The following is a 20052-nucleotide window of genomic DNA, read 5'->3' as shown; positions in this document are numbered from 1 at the left end:
TCTGGTGGCTTAGCAAAAACAATTTCAATATTTTCTCCTTCCAAGTCTTTGCCATTCATTTCTTCCATAGCCTTAAAAAAAATTAGGTACTGATGAATACAAGAGACCTTTCACAACTGTGATTTACTTAAAGTTAAAAAGAAAAATCATTTATCGTTAATTTCAGAAGACTGAGACAAAACAAGATTCTTTGATTTAAAAATCCAGCTCTTCAACACATATTTTTGACTTAGTGATGCAATCTCCCAAGGCCAATAAAGGTTAGCTTGAGTAGATTACACGACCTGATTCAGGATAACTAAAAATCATTAGCCGTTAATTAGATACCTATGATTACTCCCCTAGTTATTTACCTTGACAGCACCATCTCGTTCATCAAAATGAATGAAAGCATAATCTTTTAATTTCTTCACTCGTTCCAGTTTCCCAAACTGACTAAATGCCTTTTCTAAAATCTCTTCTGTTACAGTATTAGCCAGGTTGCGTACAAACAGCACTTTTACCTGAAATTTAAGAAACAGAAACTTCTATGTATTTCCAAACAATTAAATTTCCAAGATGCCACCACCTCAACCCTGCAAACTTTAGTCACAATCCATTAGACTAAATAAACTAGACTAAATTTTCAACTCATTTGGACAAACACTAAGGAGCTACTGAATTTAGTGGGCAAAATTCTAGACAGACATCTCAAAGCTGCACAGATGGTGACTAAGCATAAGAAGAGATGCTCAGTATCACATTATCTAAACCAGTGAGGTATCATTACAAACTATTAGAACGACCGGCCAAAATACAAAACACTAACACCATCGAATGCTGTGGAGAATGTTGAACAACATATTCACTGCCTTAGATGCAAAACTATACAATTTTGGCAGCTTCTTACAAAACTAAACTTACTTTTGTACCATATGATCCACTAATCACACTCCCTGATACTTACTCAAAAGAGGTGAAAACATGTCCACACAAAAGCCTGCACGTGGATGCTCAGTACCCCTGAACTCATAACTGCCAAAACTTGGAAGCAACAAAGCTGTCCTTCAGTAGGTGATTGGATAAACTGCAGTTCATTCAGACAATGGAATATTACTTAGTACTAAACAAGAAATGGGCCATCAAGCCATGAAAAGACATGGAATAAAAGAAGGTACCTTAAATGTTACATACTATATGATTCCAACTATGTATATGACATTTGGAAAAGGACAAAGCTATGGAGATAGTAAAAAGAGCAATATTTGCCAGGAATGAAGGAGAAGAGATGAAGAGGCAATCACAAAGAATTCTTAAGGCAATAAAAATATTCTGTATGATACTATGATGATGGATACAAGACATACGTTTGTCAAATCTATAGGATGTAGAACACCAAAAGTGAATCCTAATGGAAAGACTGAATTATAAACCTTTTAATTTAGATCACTGATTTTAACCACGTACCACTCTGGCAAGGATGCTGATGGGGGAGGCTGTGCAGGTGTGGGGGCAGGTGTGCGGGAAACCCCTGTACTTGCTGCTTAAAAACACAGCACGCCATGCACAGTGTTCTCTGAAGTGGAGTGAGGGCCACTCAGCCGCGTTCCACTCTCTGTGACCCCATGGGGTTCTCCAGGCCAGAATACTGCAGTGGGTAGCCTTTTCCTTCTGCAGGGGATGTTCCCGAACCAGGGTCTCCTGCATTGCAGGCATATTCTTTACCAGATGAGCCACAGGGCAAGTCCTAGTACTTTCCATTAGTTATTATCTTACAATCAAAATGGAGGTGGTTATTTCCTAATAATGTGACAACTACTGCTGCTGCTGTCGCTTCAGCCGTGTCCGACTCTGTGTGACCCCACAGATGGCAGCCCACCAGGCTCCCCTGTCCCTGGGATTCTCCAGGCAAGAACACTGGAGTGGGTTGCCATTTCCTTCTCCAATGCATGAGAGTGAAACATGAAAGTCAAGTCGCTCAGTCATGTCCGACTCTTTGCTACCCCATGGACTGTAGCCTACCAGGCTCCTCCGTCCATGGGATTTTCCAGGCAAGAATACTGGAGTGGGATGCCATTTCCTTCTCCAAATTGAATACTATGCCATCTTAAAAAGCAGTTGAACTTAACAAAGCAAGTCAAAACTAACTGAAACCCTTCATAGGGAAGAATATTCAAAGCACTGTTAAGTTAAATTCTTCCAATCCTGAAAGATCCTCAAAATACAACTACAAATTTAACCTGGCTAAAAAATATTATCACTTTCTCCTAAAATACCTGAAGTAGCATCTGAATTTCTTAATCTAAAGGACTAAATAATGAAAGCTGAATAAGCCAAAGGAAAAAGAATCTAAGTGTCTCTGTCCTCAAGAATATTTACCGTTTAATATTCACAGCTCTGATACTTCACACTCCTTTCCTTATTTAAGTGAACTCACTCTATTTGCTGGCCTATCACCATTAAAGAGGATTCTTAAAAAGTTTACAAAGGGTAAAAAAAAAAAAAAAAGACAAAGGGTGGAGTAACTTAACTGTGAACTGCACTGGTAAAATGGTAAAGTGTTGACTCAAGAGATATTTGTTCTCATAGATGTCTCAACTGACTGCTGAAGCAGGATACCTAATAATAGCCAAACCTTGTAACTGCAGCAGCTCCGCTGAGGCCAGTACAGTTCACTATTTTTAGGAGTAGGACTTTTAACATAAAAACCATGTAATCAGATGGCGCCATTCTCAAAAACTTACAGAAACTGCCCTTTGAATCCACACAGAAATGAAAGTCAGTCATCTCCACAGCATGTAGGCTAACTACTTCATGAAGGTTATGATGGCTATGCAACTATGGCTGAGGATCCATGAATAATTTCTATATTCACCCTCCATGAACTTGTTATTTATTTCTGGTGTGTGGCCTTTAACATAGAACACTTCTCTCACTTTCAAAGCATAGTTTAAAAAAGCACACACAGTTTTCCTCCACTCTCTAAAGCCTTCTGCTGCTCCCACCAACACCACAAAGAAAAATTTTAACCCAACTGTCATTACCTTTGCCATAACCTCAGGATCGGGATCTTCTATAGGATCAGCCCATTCAACAGTTCCAACATTTCCCCAGACCTTGACTTTACCACTCATTAACCTACGTCTTGCCTGGGCAGCTGTTTTGTGATCTTCATATTCAAGGAAACAAAAGCCTCTGTTTTTTTTCTTGTCGTCTGGTTGGTGGTATAAAATGACGTCTGTAAGACCCTCTGAAAGGAAGCAACCATTCCAGGGAAATTAGATAAAATAAGCAAGAATAAGCAGATCAAAAGATTTTTTTGCTAATATTATACTTAAATACCAAAGTGAAAACTAATCTCTTATCGTTACAAGAGATAATATACTGAAAATGTTGGTTTGGTCCAGATATATTAAAATATATATTTTAATATATATAAAAAATATACTCAAAAATACTGTCCAGCTCAAAAATACTGGTCCAGATAACTTAACCTAATCCACACTTTCCCAAGTATTCCTAATGCAAAAATCTCCATTAAAAAAAAAAAGTACCCTTTTTACTTAGACCTGAGAACTATTCTGCTTTCATTAACTAGACAACAGAGGCATGAAATCTTTACAAAGCTGTTTTAGGAAAACCAGAAGTATAGAATGTTTCATCCCATCCAAGTAAAACCTAATTTTTAATGGCACTCTCCTGGCCTCACGTATCAGTATGTTTATGTCAAATGAAATAGATTATCTTAACACTGTGTAAGAATTGCAAATGATCCTGGAAACTGGTAACAGGCTGATAATTTGTTAAATACATTCTAGGCAGACAAAATTGTTTTCTTATAAAACCCTGTCACTTGGAAACTTAAATTCAAAGACAATGTAGACTCTGCTTATACCAAGAGTACTCACACTATTCCTATAATTTAGAAATTCAAGTCATGACCTACCAAATATTTTTACTAAGAATGTCAACCAGCACCTCAACAGGCATAAAAACACACAAAGAAATACAATCTTCCAAAACGGGAAGCACAACAATGACTGTGCAGATTGAGTTCAAATCCCAGACGTATTCCTTACCACCTACCTAACATTCAGCAAGTTATTTCCCAAAACCTTCTGATTCCATGTCTGAAATATGCAGATACCTATCTTACATGGCTATAGAAAGAATATAATGAGTCAATAAATGTAGTGCTTAAAACAGTGCTTGGCACATAGAAGTATGCAATTACCTTAAGTATTACAAGGTGCACCTCCTTCCAAATAAATCCAACTTACCTGTTACTTTGCTAAATTCTTCAAGAATCTGTTCCTTGGTTTTACTCTTAGGAATAGAGCCCACAAAAAGCCTGTTGTTGGCAACCGAGATGCAGACACCAATGTGTTTTCCAGAACGAATTTCGTGATTATTATACTGAAAGGGGGAAAAGTGCACCATGTTTTAAAAATACTTACAATATCCTACGATAGGTGCTTATTACAGAAAGACATACAAATCCCATACACAAAAGCAAAATCTTTTAACAAACTAAAAATTCAACACTTCGGTTTATCAAGTATTTCTGTCCTTTAAAAAATTATAATCTGAGACATAGGAAGACTGTAACAACAAAACACACTGATCACGTTTATGAACTAAACCAAAAATTGTCAAGTCCTTGAAATTTAGCAAATCTGATAAGAATCAAATCTGTAAGCAGCTTAAATTCCAAATTACTGATTACACAATACCTTGTTTTCTACTTAAATGCATCCTGCTGACTATTTCCATGTAAGGAAAATGGATTCAAATTGCCAACAAGCTTTCTGCCTTTCTGTTAATCAGCACTTCAACCTTATTTTTCCATCTCCCCTAACCACTCATAAAAAGTTACAGTAACGATTTTTCAGCTTCAACTCCTTACGTCTAAAAGGAGAACAAATTCTGAATCTGGCTCAACATTTCCCCCCCCCCCATTTCATTTTCATCAAGCCTATGATAACATTGGAAAAGACTAGTAGATTATGGTATAAGTATAGAAACAACTATAAAACTACAGTAAAATGTAAACAAGCTTCAAGTGACCCTAATTCATAAAAGGCAACAAAACCATAAAGGCAAAACCCAAAAAGCTCCTATCCCTGTTATTCTGATTCTTGTGCAACAGGTACACAAGGTATGAGTGAAGGAAATACAGCTCAGTCAGAAAACTGATTCCTCACTGTCCCTCTCTCCATCATCTCCAGGTATTCAAAATTAAACATGAAGTTCAAACATCTTTGCCTCCAGTTCACAAGAGTTTTTTGTACTTTCTGACGCCCACTGACTCAGTTCACATTTAGCCAAGTCTCTGGTCATCATTTTGAATTGTGGTGTTGGAGAAGACTCTTGGGAGTCCCTTGGACTGCAAGGAGATCAGAGCAGTCAATCTTAAAGGAAATCCTCAATATTCATTGGTAGGACTGATGCTGAAGCTGAAACTCCAATACTCTGGCCACCTAATGTGAAGAAGAGATTCATTGGAAAAGACCCTGATGCTGGGAGAGAGTGAAGGCAGGAGAAGAAGGGGAAGACAGAGGAGGAGATGGTTGGATGGCATCACCAACTCGATAGACATGAATTTGAATAGGCTCCAAGAGTTGATGATGGACAGGGAAGCCTGCCATGCTGCAGTTCATGAGATCGCAAACAGTGGGCGACTGAACTGACTGACCGGTCATCATGATCCCAAGACTACCTCTAGTCTTCACACTTATGCCAGATACATTCTTTTTTTTTAAATCACAATTTTGCCTATTGGGGGAAAAAATATCCTTCAATGACTCCCCATCAGCAAAACAAAGTTCACATAGGTGGACATCAGTAAGTCCATCCTAAAATTCCTCCCACTTCTTCCCTTTCTCCACACTATTGTAATCTTGGCTAATGATGTCAGTTTTCTCACACTTCTACGCCTCTGATGCTTTCCCTGAAACTTCACCATCGAAATCTCTTCTGCATACCTGTAGATTTGAGCTCAGTCAAATCCTTTGCAATCCCTAAATCCTATAAGGACCAATAAAAACACCCTTCTATGTTAACACAGATCAGTAGTTCTCAACAGGTGTGATTTTGCCCAGGGAGTGGGGAGGCACATTTGACAATGTCTAGACAGATTTTGGTCAACTAGACCTAGTGGCTTAGCGGTGAAGAATCTGCCTGCCAGTGCAGGAGAGGCAGGTTCCATACCCTGGAGAAGAAAATGGCAACCCACTCCAGTCTTCTTGCCTGGGAAATCCCATGGACAGAGAAGCCTGATGGGCTACAGTCCATGGGATCACAAAAGAGTTGAGACACGGCTTGTCGACTATAAACAACAGGCAGATTTTGGTCAACTCGAGGTGGGACTTGCTGTTAGTATTTAGTGGGTAAGTAGAGGTCAGAGATGTTACCAAACATCCTATAATTCACAAAATAGCCAGCGTAATACTTATCTAGTCTAAAACAGTGCTGAGGTTAAGAAATACTGCCCTGGACTTTGTTTTCTCATACTATTTGTATTTAGACCAAACACCTCTTAAAAGTAGAAATATGCAGTTATCTGCAGATAGTAGACCTATGGTTGAATCCATCATTGCGTGGGATTATGGACAATGAGACTACATAAGTAAGTTAATCTAAGAACACAATAAACTATTTAAGACATGTACATTCCCTAGATTTTTACATGTAAGCATCAAGTAGCCAGCCTTAGTGACAAATCAATGACTTTCAATTTGGTCATTTAGTCTGTAATTCCAGAAGTTGACCAAAAAAAAAAAACCCACTAAAATCAGGGGGAAAAAATGGAATGGAATACAAAGTTTTAAAAGGAAAAGGGAGAAACAGGAGTTACTTTGAAGATGACAGAACTTGTTATCACTCCCTTTTTTGTATCTCTGTTTTCCAAATATTCTAAGACCAGGGGCTATATACTTAATAATGCTGCTTCAAAATGGTGATAACTGTTGCCATTATTTCCCATATAAGAAAACTTTCTTCCCTTCTAACCTATCCTCACTAGCCCTGCTCTGGTTAATCAAGGCAGTGTAGGTAGAGGGTATTTAAAATGACAGTAGTCTGAACAATAGTCAGACCTGGTAGGTTCCCAGGTGACACCAGAGGTAAAGAACCTGCCTGACAGTGCAGGAGATGTAAAAGACACAGGTTTGATCCATGGCTGGGGAAGATCCCCCGGAGAAGGAAATGGAAACCCACTCCAGTATTCTTGCCTGGAGAATTCCATGAACAGAGGGGCCTGGTGTGCTATATAGTCCATGGGGTCACAAAGAGCCAGACATGACTGAAGCAACTTAGCATTCATTTATTCAGTCTGAACAATAGGAAGCTATGAATATTTAGCAAGATTTATAAAGAAAACTGTAACTCTTCATCCACTTTTTTTTATTTAAAAAACTGAAACATTTAAAAAAAAAAAAAAACTGAAACATTTTTAACTGACCCAGAGAGAGTAAACTGGCTCTCCAGTGAAGTCATTAAAGGAAAAAAGACCCTCAGGGCATTGTCCAAATGAAGCAAAAGTATCTAGAAATAAACATTTTCAAAGCAATGTCCGCATCTACAGATTAAGCATGCACTTTTATATGTATATTTGAGTTAACTTTTCTTACTCTAGCATTTTTAAGGCCAATCTACCATCTTAAAGTCAAAATTAAACTTTACATCCAAGCAGGTGAGTAACAATGACTTAGATGGTAGAAAGGCATTACAAAACAGCTGTTCTGATGCTTACTAGAGATTCTAATTTAATGCTGATAAACCCTTACTCTCAGGACTGTATGATGGTATCAAGATAAAAAAATGTGATCTTTTCCAAACTCTAGGAAAGTTGGCACTGAAATTAACAAGTTTTAGAAATCTAGCTTTCAGATCCAGTAGCAGTGAGGTAATCAAATAAAACAAAGATGAACCAATATAGTTTCAGTATTTCAGAACACCAAAATGAGTTGTACAGCCTGGAACATTCCCATCACCCAGGCTCAAAAACACGAAGTCACTCTTTCCCTTGCCTCATAGCCAGTCAACAGATCCTCAGAAACTGAGCAACCTCAGATTTGGAATCTGATCCAGAAGTAGTTGCTCAGTCCTAACTCTCCTTATAGCAGCAAAACGGCTGCCTCCCAAGACTGTCCACTTAAGTCTTCTTTACATTGAGTCAAACCTACTTCCCTAAAAATTCTTCATTAAATCTCTTATCTCCCCCAAATGAGGCACTTCACATATCTACACACAAGGCCTACGACTCAGTCCTCTTTGCTTGGCTAATCATTCCCTCTCTGAAATTGGAAAGTGCTTCCAAGAGTGTCACGAAATAGTGACATTCATAACACAACAATACAAATGCAGGCTAAAACTGAGGACTCTAGAATAAGCTGGAGACTATTCTAACACTTCCAAACACTGGCTTCTATAACATGCAGTCCAAGATTATCTCGGCTCATTTGGCAGTCATACCACATTGCTGACACACTAGTTTACTTGTGAGTAAGCTGTGTATAGGACCTGACTTCCAACCCCACTCAGCTCCACCTTCTGGTATAAACCACTGTCCCAGGTCATCAATATCTTTTCAGATCCTTAATTTGTCATCCCCCATAGCATTTATCACCACATGTAGATTCAAGTCACCAAACATTTCAACCAGTCCAACTATACCCTCATTCAAATCACTGATAAGGAAAAAAGAAATACAATCTGTAACATATTTACATCATGCAACCTACACTAATGCTCAAAACTTCAATGGCACCATGCAACTGAGCCCAGGAGTCAATGACTACTGCCTTTTAGCATTCACTTAAACAAGCTTCATCTTTCTTCTCACAAAACACTGCTTCAACTCAATTCATGTATTTCCTTCACTGCCTCCCTACTCAAACCTCTTTAGGACAAAGCCTTCTCCAACACCCCAACTCACAGCAATCTATCCCTGCATCCTTTCTTACCCTGTGACTTACCAGCTTCCACTTTAATTAAATGCAGTTAGTCCCTCATGTTCCAGAAACCCCAAAGTCAAGAACTGGATCAAACTACGCTCATAGTGAAAGTTTCCATGTTGTTCACAGTAAACATTTGCTAATTGCTACTTAAAATACTTTGTGGACCTCTCTTGTCAGCTGCATTCACTGAAGTGGTTGTACACTGGTGTATACAACCACTGTGGTGAATAAATCATCATTGGCTATTAAAGTCACAACCCTTAATGTGTAAATAGAGGTCAGTACTCCAGTCTTCGCAAGAAAAGTTCTTTCAGTAAGACACTTCCACTGTATTGGACCATAATGGCACTTGCAGAGCCAGTTGCCCTGGGCTCCAAATCCAGAAGCACACGTACAAATACACACACACACACCTGCCTGCGTTCCTCTTGGAGTTTGTGACAACACCAAATGCTGCACAGGAGAGAGTGTCACCCTCCCCATGAAATCTTTGTTAATCCCTAGGGCTGATGGTAGCAGAGAACAATCGCAAAGGAATGCCAGAAAACCTTTCAGTAGACAGCACCGGTCAGCCGGCCAGGTTATTTATCCAGCACCTATTCTACAGTGGCACTGTTCTGAATGTCAGAGATGCAGAAAAAGAGCAAATTCTCTGAAGGGAAGAGAGAGGCAAATAATCTTACAAAGTCAAGAAATAACTTTTAAGTACATCTAAGCATTTTTTATAGAGCCTTGTTTAGAAGCCATTAGATCTAACCTACACGGTAAAGGGTAAGACTGTAGAGGAGGCAACGGGAAGCAATGAGACTAGCTAGGACTCTTCAAATGGTGCCTTAGACTAGGGTGGCAGGAAGATGGTACAAACCGGTTAGATGCCAGAAATAAATCTGGCAGCAGAGAAGACTTACACTCAACACTTTTTAAAACCACCTAAACCACTAAACAAAGAATCAGGCTTACTGGCAACATAACATATACTGCTTGTTTAAACTGTTATGTCCAGTTAACAGTAAGAACACGCTAAATAAACTAAGCCTGCACGGCCTTGGGCAAGCCACCCAGTCTATTTATTCACTGCAGAAAGAAGTTATTCCACTTACCTTGAAGAATGGGCTGCAGTGGAATTTGAAAGTGATACTGTGGCACAGAACACAGCTCCTACGCCCCAACAAGCACCCAAGTGGGCTATTACACACCTTTTCGCAAATCGAGATCTTGCTTCCACGGCTAGACTATCATCATTTAGAGATATATTTTCTTATTCCCCCAAATACAAGGCAGATGTTAGCTGAAAACAGGGTGACTAAGAAGTTTGCAGTTGCTTATAACTTCATGTCTCTTCAGCTGTTAACATCAACCCATTTCTACAAGTAATTCAGATGCAAATTTAAAATCTACAGTTTTTATTGGAGGTCATTGTTGAATTATATGTATCAAAAAATAAGACCAAATATATATAAACTATCTCAATCTAAGGTATTTCTCAAGATACTCAAAGTATAAGAAAGCAAAAAGTGATGCTGCTTCAATCTTATCTGATCCATAAATAATGTAAAAAAGGCATTTTCTCAACATTTGATTATGTACAACTAGAACAGTTCAACTATCTTATATAAAAACTTCTTTGATAAAGCTGTAATTCCAGCAGAGTTGTGATATGACCCAAGTAGGAACAGTCTTCAATATGCTTCCTTAGAAAATACATTTGGGGTGTTACTCATATCCAGGAGTCAAAACAAGGTAGCAAAAACATCCAAATCAACTTCAGTTTTTTATTTCTCTAGAATGTTTCATTTCCTCAAAAGCCTAGTCCTTTCTTTCACTGTTGTACTAAGGCAAGTCTCCCAATTCTAGCATCACAATAATCCTAGCTATGGTAAAACATCTCTTCAGAAAAAGCAGTAACAATACATCCAATTCATCCCATTGCTAACATCCCAGTACTATCTTTAGAAAGACACTGAAGTGCAGAGCCTCCTATTGATTAGACAGCAAAAAGTAATTATTCCCCCCCAGATAAGGACTCAAATCCAAACCCAGAAAAAAAAAATGTAAAAAGATTTATTTAGGACAAGAGCTATTCCTAGACCAATCAAAATAGCTGTTTGCCTATCTGGAAACTTCTGTGTTACAGTCAAAAACTATGTTATTAAGACAACTTTAAGCCTACAGCAATGCAATTTTGGACTACATTATGTTAAGCCAAGGCAACTGCCCAAACTGAAGCATATTTCATGTGTATTTACTGGCACTCAAAATTGTCATGTTAGGACTGGATTATTATGTATCTTCTAATTATGTTTCTTTACTATAAAGATTCTGAACATCACCTAGAAATATTCTAGTGAGGACCTACCATAATTGGTGTATTTTGGCAGCAGAAATTTAGTTAAGTGTTGGTTTAATAATTCCTATTAAAAATATTAATAAATACATGTATCATTACTTGTAATACTAAGTAATCACACCACTAAACAAAACTAAGCTTTATGTAATACCTAACAAATAAACTGGGTCTGACATCATTAAATTCTACATGAGCTTTTTGTAGTAAGATAAGATAGCTCATTGCCTTCTCAATCACTCTACATTTACGCATTAAAACTTGCCGCTACTTTATTACTATCTGGCAAAATGTTCTATTCTTTTAGATTCAGCTGGATGATACCTACAGTTTATCTCTTCAGAACCCTAAAAAGTCCTCAATTTTACTTTAACTGTTCAAACTAAAATCTTGACAGTTCACAGGTTACCACTGAACGGAACACTAGAGAGCTATACACTCTCCCTTCTGAAATAGCATTCTTTGAAAGAAGGGAAAAATCAGCCTTGATTTAAACAGAAATACCCAAAATCCTGCATTCTTTATTCTTCCCAAGTAGCATATTTTTCTAAAGTTAACCTTACAATATTCAATTACACACACCAATGGAGAGATGCAAGTTACACAGAAAGCTAAATCAAGTGTATGTTTCCTTTTTCTCCTTAAGATTTGCCTTAAAATGTAATACAGATGACAGTGAGGAAAGAAAAAATAAAATTCAGGAATAACCAGAATTTCAAGTTTGCTTAGAATTACCCATGTAACACGTTAAGTCAGACCGTGCAAAAACAAACGTCTGCCATAGTGAACCATTTACAAAAAGTTCCTCCTCAGCTGTACTTTTTGATATATTTCTTGGATTGAAATTAACTTATGACATCTTCAACTACAAAATGTAAAAACCACTTGAGTCACAGAATTTAATAAACTAATTAGAGTTACATAAGCCACAACTTGAAATATTAAAATTCTTTAAATTGGGAAAATAGCTAGGTCCTCACCTGACATCTGCTATTTTTAAATCAAATACTGCCACTCACCATAAAATCCCTTATTTCATTAACTAGAAAGTTATCATCACAATGTCTTCATGAAACATTTCTAAAAAGGAACAGCCAGATATGGTCCAAGAGGAGCCCTGTCTACTATAGTTACTTTCTTATACATTTTAACGTTCCTAAAATTAAAAAAATCACTAAGCCAAATGTTTCAAAGAATCAGTAACTCCACCACACTACCGTATAGATCCCAAGTCAGTTCAACTATACCTGCAAAAGATACCGCTATAACGTGTACATAGAAAATGTGAAAGCCAGTGCCTAATCAACACTTCAAAAACATTCAGTTAGCACAAAAGAAAAGGCCTGGCTTTAATTAAAAATAGCAAATGTGAAGACTGAAAGGAAAAAAACTCACCAGTTTAACAGCCTCCTGAGCTGCTTCTTTTGTACAAAAAGTGACAAACGCATAACCTCTATTGAGACCTGTTAGTGGATCCATCATTAAACGAAGATCCCATATAGGTCCAGCTTTTTCAAACAATGGAACAAGTTCATCCTCAAACAGATCTCTTGGGATCTTCCCCACAAATATCTGTAAATTAAATATGCAGTAAAAACCATGGAAAATTTCTATAAGAAACAACCAGACACGTGTGCATTTACTACGAAGGGTACAAGTTTTTAGTTTCTTTACCTCAGTGCCAACAGAAGGCTGCTGACCTGAATAAACGGAATCTGGAGGCGGTCCCCCATACTTCCTCTGTCCAGTGGTCACATCGAGTGTGTAGCCTGTTCTTTCCAAGAGTGCCTTAAAAAGTTCAAATGTCATTAATATATTTCATTCATAAGACCACACCCGTGCAGCAAGCAGTTATGAAAAAATCAATTTTGTTCAAATCGTCTCATTTATCTTGGCAATATTCCCTACTAACAGGTTTTTGTCTGCTTTAGAACTCTTTTTAATGTGTGCTTATAATTCATAATACGCCCTAATTTATAATGAAAGTTTCAGGATCCTGGTCAAATTATTTTCTGGTCTCCAATTACTGAGTAGTGCTTAGTGAACAACACAAAATATTGATTCATCAACAACTCTCAAGGCAAATTATATCTAGTCTGCCCTTCTAAAAAATGACTGCATAATTAAGCTGAAATTCTCTCCTGAAGGAGGAGGTGGATAACTTACCTCTCCCAAACCTAGCTTTCTTACCCAACAAATTTTCCAGTAACCCACACTCCGAGGTACCTACTACCATTCTGGGAGTTTCACCAACCTTTACAAATTACACTCCTCCAACTAAATCCAGAAACTTAAGAGGAGATGCAGGAAAAATAACCTCTAATTCATTTGACATTCAAGTGCCATGCTTCACAGGACAGCATGGATCACTCAGAAAAAGAGAGCCAAAATGATTTTGGAAACTTTATGAAACTGCAACATGATATAATCTCTACACATAATCTCCCTGAAAGTGAACTGTTAAAATTTATACAACTTATATTTAACTCAGAGCATAAAAAGATTCTTTTTCTCTCTTATTATAAGCAAGAGAGTAGAAACTAGTCGTCCACTGTTAGCCTAAGGGAAAAGCAAGATTATTCCTTTTCCACCATCTCACCCACAATGCACAAAACTGGTTTTCTAAATAAAAAGAATCTAATAATTAGCTGATAAACTTTGAAATAAACTAATAGCAGGCACATGATAAAACTTATCAAAATGCTGTTAAGTGATAGGGGGAGGAGCATTTTAGTCCTTAAATGAAAAAGACTGGACAGATTTTACCTCTACCAACTCTCTGCGACCCCATGGACATAGCCTACAAAGCTCCTCCGTTCGTGGAATTTTCCAAGCAAGAGTACTGGAGTGGGTTGCCATTTCCTACTCCAGGGGATCTTCCCGACCCAGTGATCAAATCCAGGTCTCCTGCATTGCAGGCACACACTTTACCTTCTTAGCCACCAGGGAAGCCCTTATTTCTACCCAAAGAACATTAAATAGTTACGGAAAGATACTGTAATTGATAAAAACTCTATTCCTAAACTCTCTTTAACAAAAAAGTCCACAAACTGGTACACATTTTAAGTAGTCTTTTTCTACTATACCCACATATATTTGCTTAACAATGCAATATTGGGTTAGTAACAAAAATAAACTCAAATCTCTATCACACAAACTAAACCATTAAATGGCTCATCTTCCCTTTTTCCCATATGCAATCCCTGTGCTTCTTTCACTTTAATCTTTATATGACCCAAATAATACCTGTTTTATGTCAATCCCTAAAAGCAAAAAGGAAAATACTTGTTCCCTCTGAAAAAGTCTATAAAAATGTCTGATTTCTTGCCACAATTTAAGTCACACTAAAAGCTTTAAGCCACTCCCTTCCAAAGACAGAACTGAATGTTTCACAAACTAAATTTCCAACTTTTTATAAAATTTTAATAACTTTCAGTGTAGATTTACTTACAACTGATCTAATTACAACGAGTAACAACTATATATTCCATTTCTTTGGAAAAAGTAGATTTATAGTTCAGATACAATTCACTCATTTGAAAGCCTCAATTTTATACATTAACTACTGATTCCATACTTCCCTATTCCTATACCATTAAAACACAACTGACACCCATACCCTTCCTAATAACTTAATTTTCTTAAACTAGAATCCTTGGTTCAAGAGCAGGGGCACACTATGCTATGGATACAACATTAAAACTAGTATGATCATCATATTTTCTATGAACCAAAAAATCAACACCAGTTAAAAAACACAAAGATCAAAACCTAGCTGACTTTATTACTCTTCGACTTGGGTGAAGGTAGAGGAAGCTGCTACTCTCAGCCTCAGTTTCTTCATTTGCGTGTCTATAGTAATCAATTTTATCATTAAAAGTTGCTTTTGGAAATGAACAAATCAGCCTTAAAAATCCACACTAATCAATGAGGAAGAAGGCAGTGTTAAAATACTGAACTCATTTGGGGGCTTGAGAATCCTAAGAAAAGCAATCAACTGCTAAAAGTACACTCTCCATCAGTATGGTGTCAGCTGATGCCCTCCCCTTTTGGTTCCACTGTCAGTTAACCTGGACTTGCAGGTTTCATATGAAAAATATGTTGACTGTAATTCTTCAAAACTTTTATTTAGAATACCAACAGCACAGATTTAAGAAAGACTACATGGGTAACAAGAAAAATTTCCAAGCTGTTTAGAAACAAACTGTTAAAGGCAGGGCACTTCAAAAAACAGTAACGAGAAAACATTAACAAATCATCTGATGGTCGGTCACTCTCAACATTACAACACACACACAAGGAATAATTTCACACCCAAGGAATAGTTAGCCAAGCCAGAAAATAGTCAAAGCAACAAACAAAAAACTTTAAAACTGAAAGGAGTAAAAAAGAAACTTTTTAAAGACTTACCTTAATTTTTGCTTCATCTGGTCCTTTGCTAGAATCTGCAACTTTGGTCCCCTGTTTTTCTCTCTGCCTATAAGTCTTCATGACTCCACATAAAAAGGCACTTTTGTTCTGTAAAGGAATTTTCCAATTATTTTCAAGAGTAAGTCTTAAATATACCTAACTGAATAAAACAGTCAAAACTACTTTTTTTACACTGACACCAAATTAACGGTACCTGAACATGAGAGAGATCACTGTCTTTAAACTGCTGAAGAACTGCCAATGCGCCGTCTTCATTGAATTCTTTTAAAGCTTCTATAGCTCTTTCATCTAAATCGCTATGTGCAACCAGCCCTGGAAAAGAAAAAACTTAATTAGTTGTCAACTTTTAATATTTTTAGAAAGTTTTTTTTTTAAAGGCCATGTTTGCCAGTGCAGGTGCCAATTACAAATTCTTCCATTCCTCTTTATCTATATAATGAAAAACACATACCTTAGTAATTATGAACTAAAGAAGGCCTCTCAACCATACTTAAAATAATGAATCAACTTTTTTATCTTATCCTAAGTCAGGCAGTTCTGAACACCGAGTATTTCTAAGGTAAATACATAGGCTTACAAATTCTAAAATCAACCAACAAGTACCGAGCATGACACGGGAACCACCACTCAATTTCAAATACCACTAAAAAAAGCAACAGCCACACCGAGACAGACAGACTACAAGTCTACAATTTCCAAGTTATTTAACCAGAATCCTACCATAAAAATACCCCCAAAAGTCACACAGCCTGCTCCCAACATTCAGCAGCTGCTGCTGCTACCATCATATACTTAACCATCTGGCCATCCAGCCTTTACCACCTAACCCTTCCTTCTTCCCGCCCTCTACACACCTTAGCCTCTAGTTCACAAGGACCTACTAGCACAACAAGGCAAAACTCCAGGTCCCACATTTCTTGGAAACCACAAAAAGTTGCTATTTTAGTTCAAAGCCAGAAATCCAATAGAAAAATTTCATAATGTAATTTTGCAAGTGTTAGTTCTTACCTGCAACGTAAATTTCATCTAGTTTTTCAGCAACTTTCTGTGGTAAACCAGCATCAAGCAATGTCTGAAAATTTTCTGAATGGATAACTGCAGAAGTAGTATCCATGGGCTCTTCAGTACCATTTCCATTAACATGTTCTGTAGCCATGTTTCCAGAGATCTGTTCAAACGCAATAAGCAAAATTAAACTAGGATCTTCAGAAAGGGTAGGACAATATGAGAGCCCCAGTCTGGACTTTCTCTACCAATTTCTACGCCAGCCAGCCTATACATCCCTTTAAATAGGCCTTACTTTAAAGTCACTTTCGCCTGACAAGCCAGATTTGGAGCGCGGGGCACCGAAGGACGGATCCACTACGTTTTTCCTTAGCACCACCCCTGACTCACCTGCTAACACTCCCTAGGAAAAACCACATTACAAATGGAGCCCAACCAGCACGAGGACCAGCCAGCGTGCCACATGCAACTGTGCCCGTACAGAGAATGAGGTGTGTGTGGAGCAAGCAAAGCTGGGCTTTTCCCTCTCAAAGGTAAACCCCTAAAGTGCGCGCTTTTCCCGCCTGCCGCTTAAAGATCAGTAACAACAGCCAGCGAAGAACAAAGCGCTCACACAAGCTACCTTCCCACCACCCCGCTTCTCCACCCTTCACCTCCGCACCCCAAAGCCCGCCCCCGACTCCGCACCCAGAGCGGCAGCCTCACCGCCGCGGCCACCGGGAACCCATTAGAAACACGTGCTCCGCGCCTTCAAATGTCCTACAACTTCCTTCAACAGCAACCCACCGAGTCCCAGGCCAAGACGACCGTCACCAGCTCCCGACAGCAACCCAGAGCCTCGGCCGGAGCCCCCAGCCAGCAGCAGCAGCACAACCTCGCCCCTCGACACCGAGGCCGCGGCGGCGCCAGGCCACAGGCTCTCCCCGCCCCCCAGCGCCGCCGTCTCGGCCGTGACACATGGCTCTCTCTCTGCCCCGGGCGCCGGCGACCCCCGGCCGCCCGCCCGCCCCGCCGAGACGCGCGCCGTGGCGCACGGTACAAGCCCCCACCCCTGGCCGGTCCGGGCAGTGACTGCGACGCGGGGGTCGCCGGTGCCACCCGCGGGCCGAGGCCGGCAAGCCGGCGGCGTGAGGGCGTTCCGCGAACTGCCCCACGCCCGCCAGACCCCAAACACCACCCCAGCCCGCCGCGCGGCTGCGGGACGGAACCGGCTCCTCTCCGCCCACTCCCGCGCCGCGGGGACGGCCACGACAGCACCAACTCCGCCGCCGCTCGCGGTCCGCGCGGGCCACGGGGCCGCCTCCTCCCTGGAGCGCCGCAGACAAAGCCCGAACAGCGGCAGCACATGGAGGGGAGGAGGAAGTGACGGCGCGGGCCGCGGCCTACTCCCGAGCAGCCCCAGTCAACGTGCTCCCCTCTCCCTTGGAATCCATTTTCCAGAAAAGCCGGTTTCTCCCCGCACCGCCCTCCCCCAGCTCACTCCACAATGTCACGGAGCTCCCTTCCCAGACCCGGGTCCCAGCGGTCGTTACCTCCCCGTTGGGCTGCGGCGGAGGAATCCTGTCCGAGGAGATCCGGGTGCGGGCAACGCGTGCTCGCTGCTCCCTGTGTCCGGCGCGAGTGGAGCTGTTGTAAAATGGCGGCCGAAGCTCACGCCGCTGGCAGCAAACCCGATCCAGTTCCACTCGCCTCCGAGCGCGCTCCCGGTGCGCGCGCGCGCCTCCGCGTGACCCCCCCCTTCCCTCCCCTCCCTCGCGCGTCCGCTTCTCTCACTCACTCTCTCAGCCCCTGCCCTCCTCCAGCTCCTCCTTCTCCTTCTCCCACCACCACCAGCGTCCGTCAGCCCTCTTCCCTAGGCCCTTCTTCGTCCGCTCCCTGCTTCCTTCTCCCGCCGCTCGCACTGCCGTTCGCGGCCGCTCCGGCACAAGTGGCCGCCCTTCCTCTCCTGGCTGCACGCTGGCTCACTCGCTCCCTCCCTCGCTCGTTCTCCCGGCCCCGTCCCCCAGTCCCTGCCGAGTCGGCTCCTCTCTTTCTCTCTCCCGCGCTGACGTGACGACGTAGCCTACGCCTCGGGACGCGCGCCCGCGGGCTCCGCCCCCACTCCCCGCCACCCTCGCTCCTCATCACTCGGGAGGGCGCGAGACCCCGCCCTTCCGCTCCGGCGGCGGCGGAGGGGCCAGGAGTGAATGAAAGGCCCGCCCCTTCCCCTGCCGACACTCCCCCTCCCGCTCCCCTCCGGGTGGGGCGGGGCGGGCCGGGCCGGCTCAGCGTGTCCCACTCGTTCTCCTTTGTCAGGAGACAGGCATCTCCCCACCCCGCCCCGCCCCACCCCCACCGCGGCACCACGCGCACGCCACCCCCACCGAGCTCCCGCTCGCCCCACCCCCGTTCAGTCCCGGGCCAGCCAGGAACGGGGCGGGGGACGCGGAACGCGACCGCAGCTGCCCTGAGAGTACCCACCCGTCCGTGCGCGCCCGGCCCGCGCCCTCGGCGCCGCGGCCGCGCAGCCGTTCCAGGCGGTGTCCACGCCGCCGCCGCCCCGCGCTCTCCTCGCTCGGGAGGCTGCAGGCGCACGTGTCCCCCGGGGCGGGGCGAGGCAGACAATGGAGCGGCGGGGGAGGGGAGTGGCGCGGAGACCCGCGGACCTTTGGTCCACCTGGCTGGAGGGACCCGAGTGCGGAGTCGCTCCGGGATGACTGGGTCTCCCTTGCAGGACAATGGGAACTCCGGGGCCCCAGCCCGCGTGGCTCCCCTTCCACGGGAACCTCGGGCGGAGGGAGGGGCGCCCGCGGCTGGGACGAGGAAACCCTGGCTGCTTTTGAAGGGGGACCGGCTGTCTCCAGTGGAGCAAGGAGCTGCTCCCGCCTCGGGATGATACGAAAGCCAGATTTGGAAGCGAAACCGCTGGGTGGCGAAGAGTTGTGCAATACTCCTTTTCAGTCCCTGGCCTTTTAAGCAGTTACGGGCTTCCTCGCAGCACAGTTTGAGCAACTTGATGCAGCACAAAGCTGCGTGGTTTGGGCAACTGTGAGGCACGTATCTGTGTTTGTTTTCAAAAAACTTCAGTGACATTTCTTCTGTAACCGTGTACTACGTACAAGAAAGACAAGACAAAGACATTTGAATTTCAGACGCGATGTGGATATTAATTTTACTTAATGCAGCTGTAATGAAAAATAGGAATAGTGTCCTTTTAATTAAAAAGCAAGCTTAGTTTTAAGAGCTTACTGGTTCCCTAAACAATCTATTCTATGACGACAAATCAGTGGTGCAAGAAAAAGTTAGGTGACTGCTCTTCAAAGTGCTTAAACACATCATATGTCAAATTATTCT

General features: G+C 41.7%; 1 protein-coding gene across 7 annotated transcripts in view; it reads right to left on the bottom strand.

Annotated features, from left to right (window-relative positions):
* LOC122685445 (synaptotagmin binding cytoplasmic RNA interacting protein) overlaps nt 1–19308 on the bottom strand; it is a 28901-nt gene extending 9593 nt beyond the window's left edge. For 2 of the 7 annotated variants that reach the window (XM_043890230.1, XM_043890232.1), the window contains exons 1-10: nt 18252–18409; nt 16723–16882; nt 15908–16026; nt 15694–15801; nt 12958–13071; nt 12679–12855; nt 4260–4395; nt 3024–3229; nt 354–503; nt 1–71 (exon numbers count right to left, since the gene is read on the bottom strand). The exon at nt 1–71 is cut by the window's left edge and continues 51 nt beyond it. In XM_043890230.1, the coding sequence (XP_043746165.1) occupies nt 1–71; nt 354–503; nt 3024–3229; nt 4260–4395; nt 12679–12855; nt 12958–13071; nt 15694–15801; nt 15908–16026; nt 16723–16870 (1229 nt within the window). In that variant the 5' untranslated portion in view covers nt 16871–16882; nt 18252–18409. Of the gene's footprint in view, nt 72–353; nt 504–3023; nt 3230–4259; nt 4396–12678; nt 12856–12957; nt 13072–15693; nt 15802–15907; nt 16027–16722; nt 16883–18251; nt 18475–19179 lie in introns of those variants that run through there. The other 5 variants (XM_043890233.1, XM_043890235.1, XM_043890231.1 and 2 more) reach the window with 5 other exon arrangements.
* Nucleotides 19309–20052: the final 744 nt, after the last annotated feature.

This window comes from Cervus elaphus, chromosome 28 (genome assembly GCF_910594005.1).
Source record: "Cervus elaphus chromosome 28, mCerEla1.1, whole genome shotgun sequence".
Classification (NCBI taxonomy): Eukaryota; Metazoa; Chordata; class Mammalia; order Artiodactyla; family Cervidae; genus Cervus; species Cervus elaphus.
This window is presented reverse-complemented; position numbering and strand designations above follow the sequence as displayed.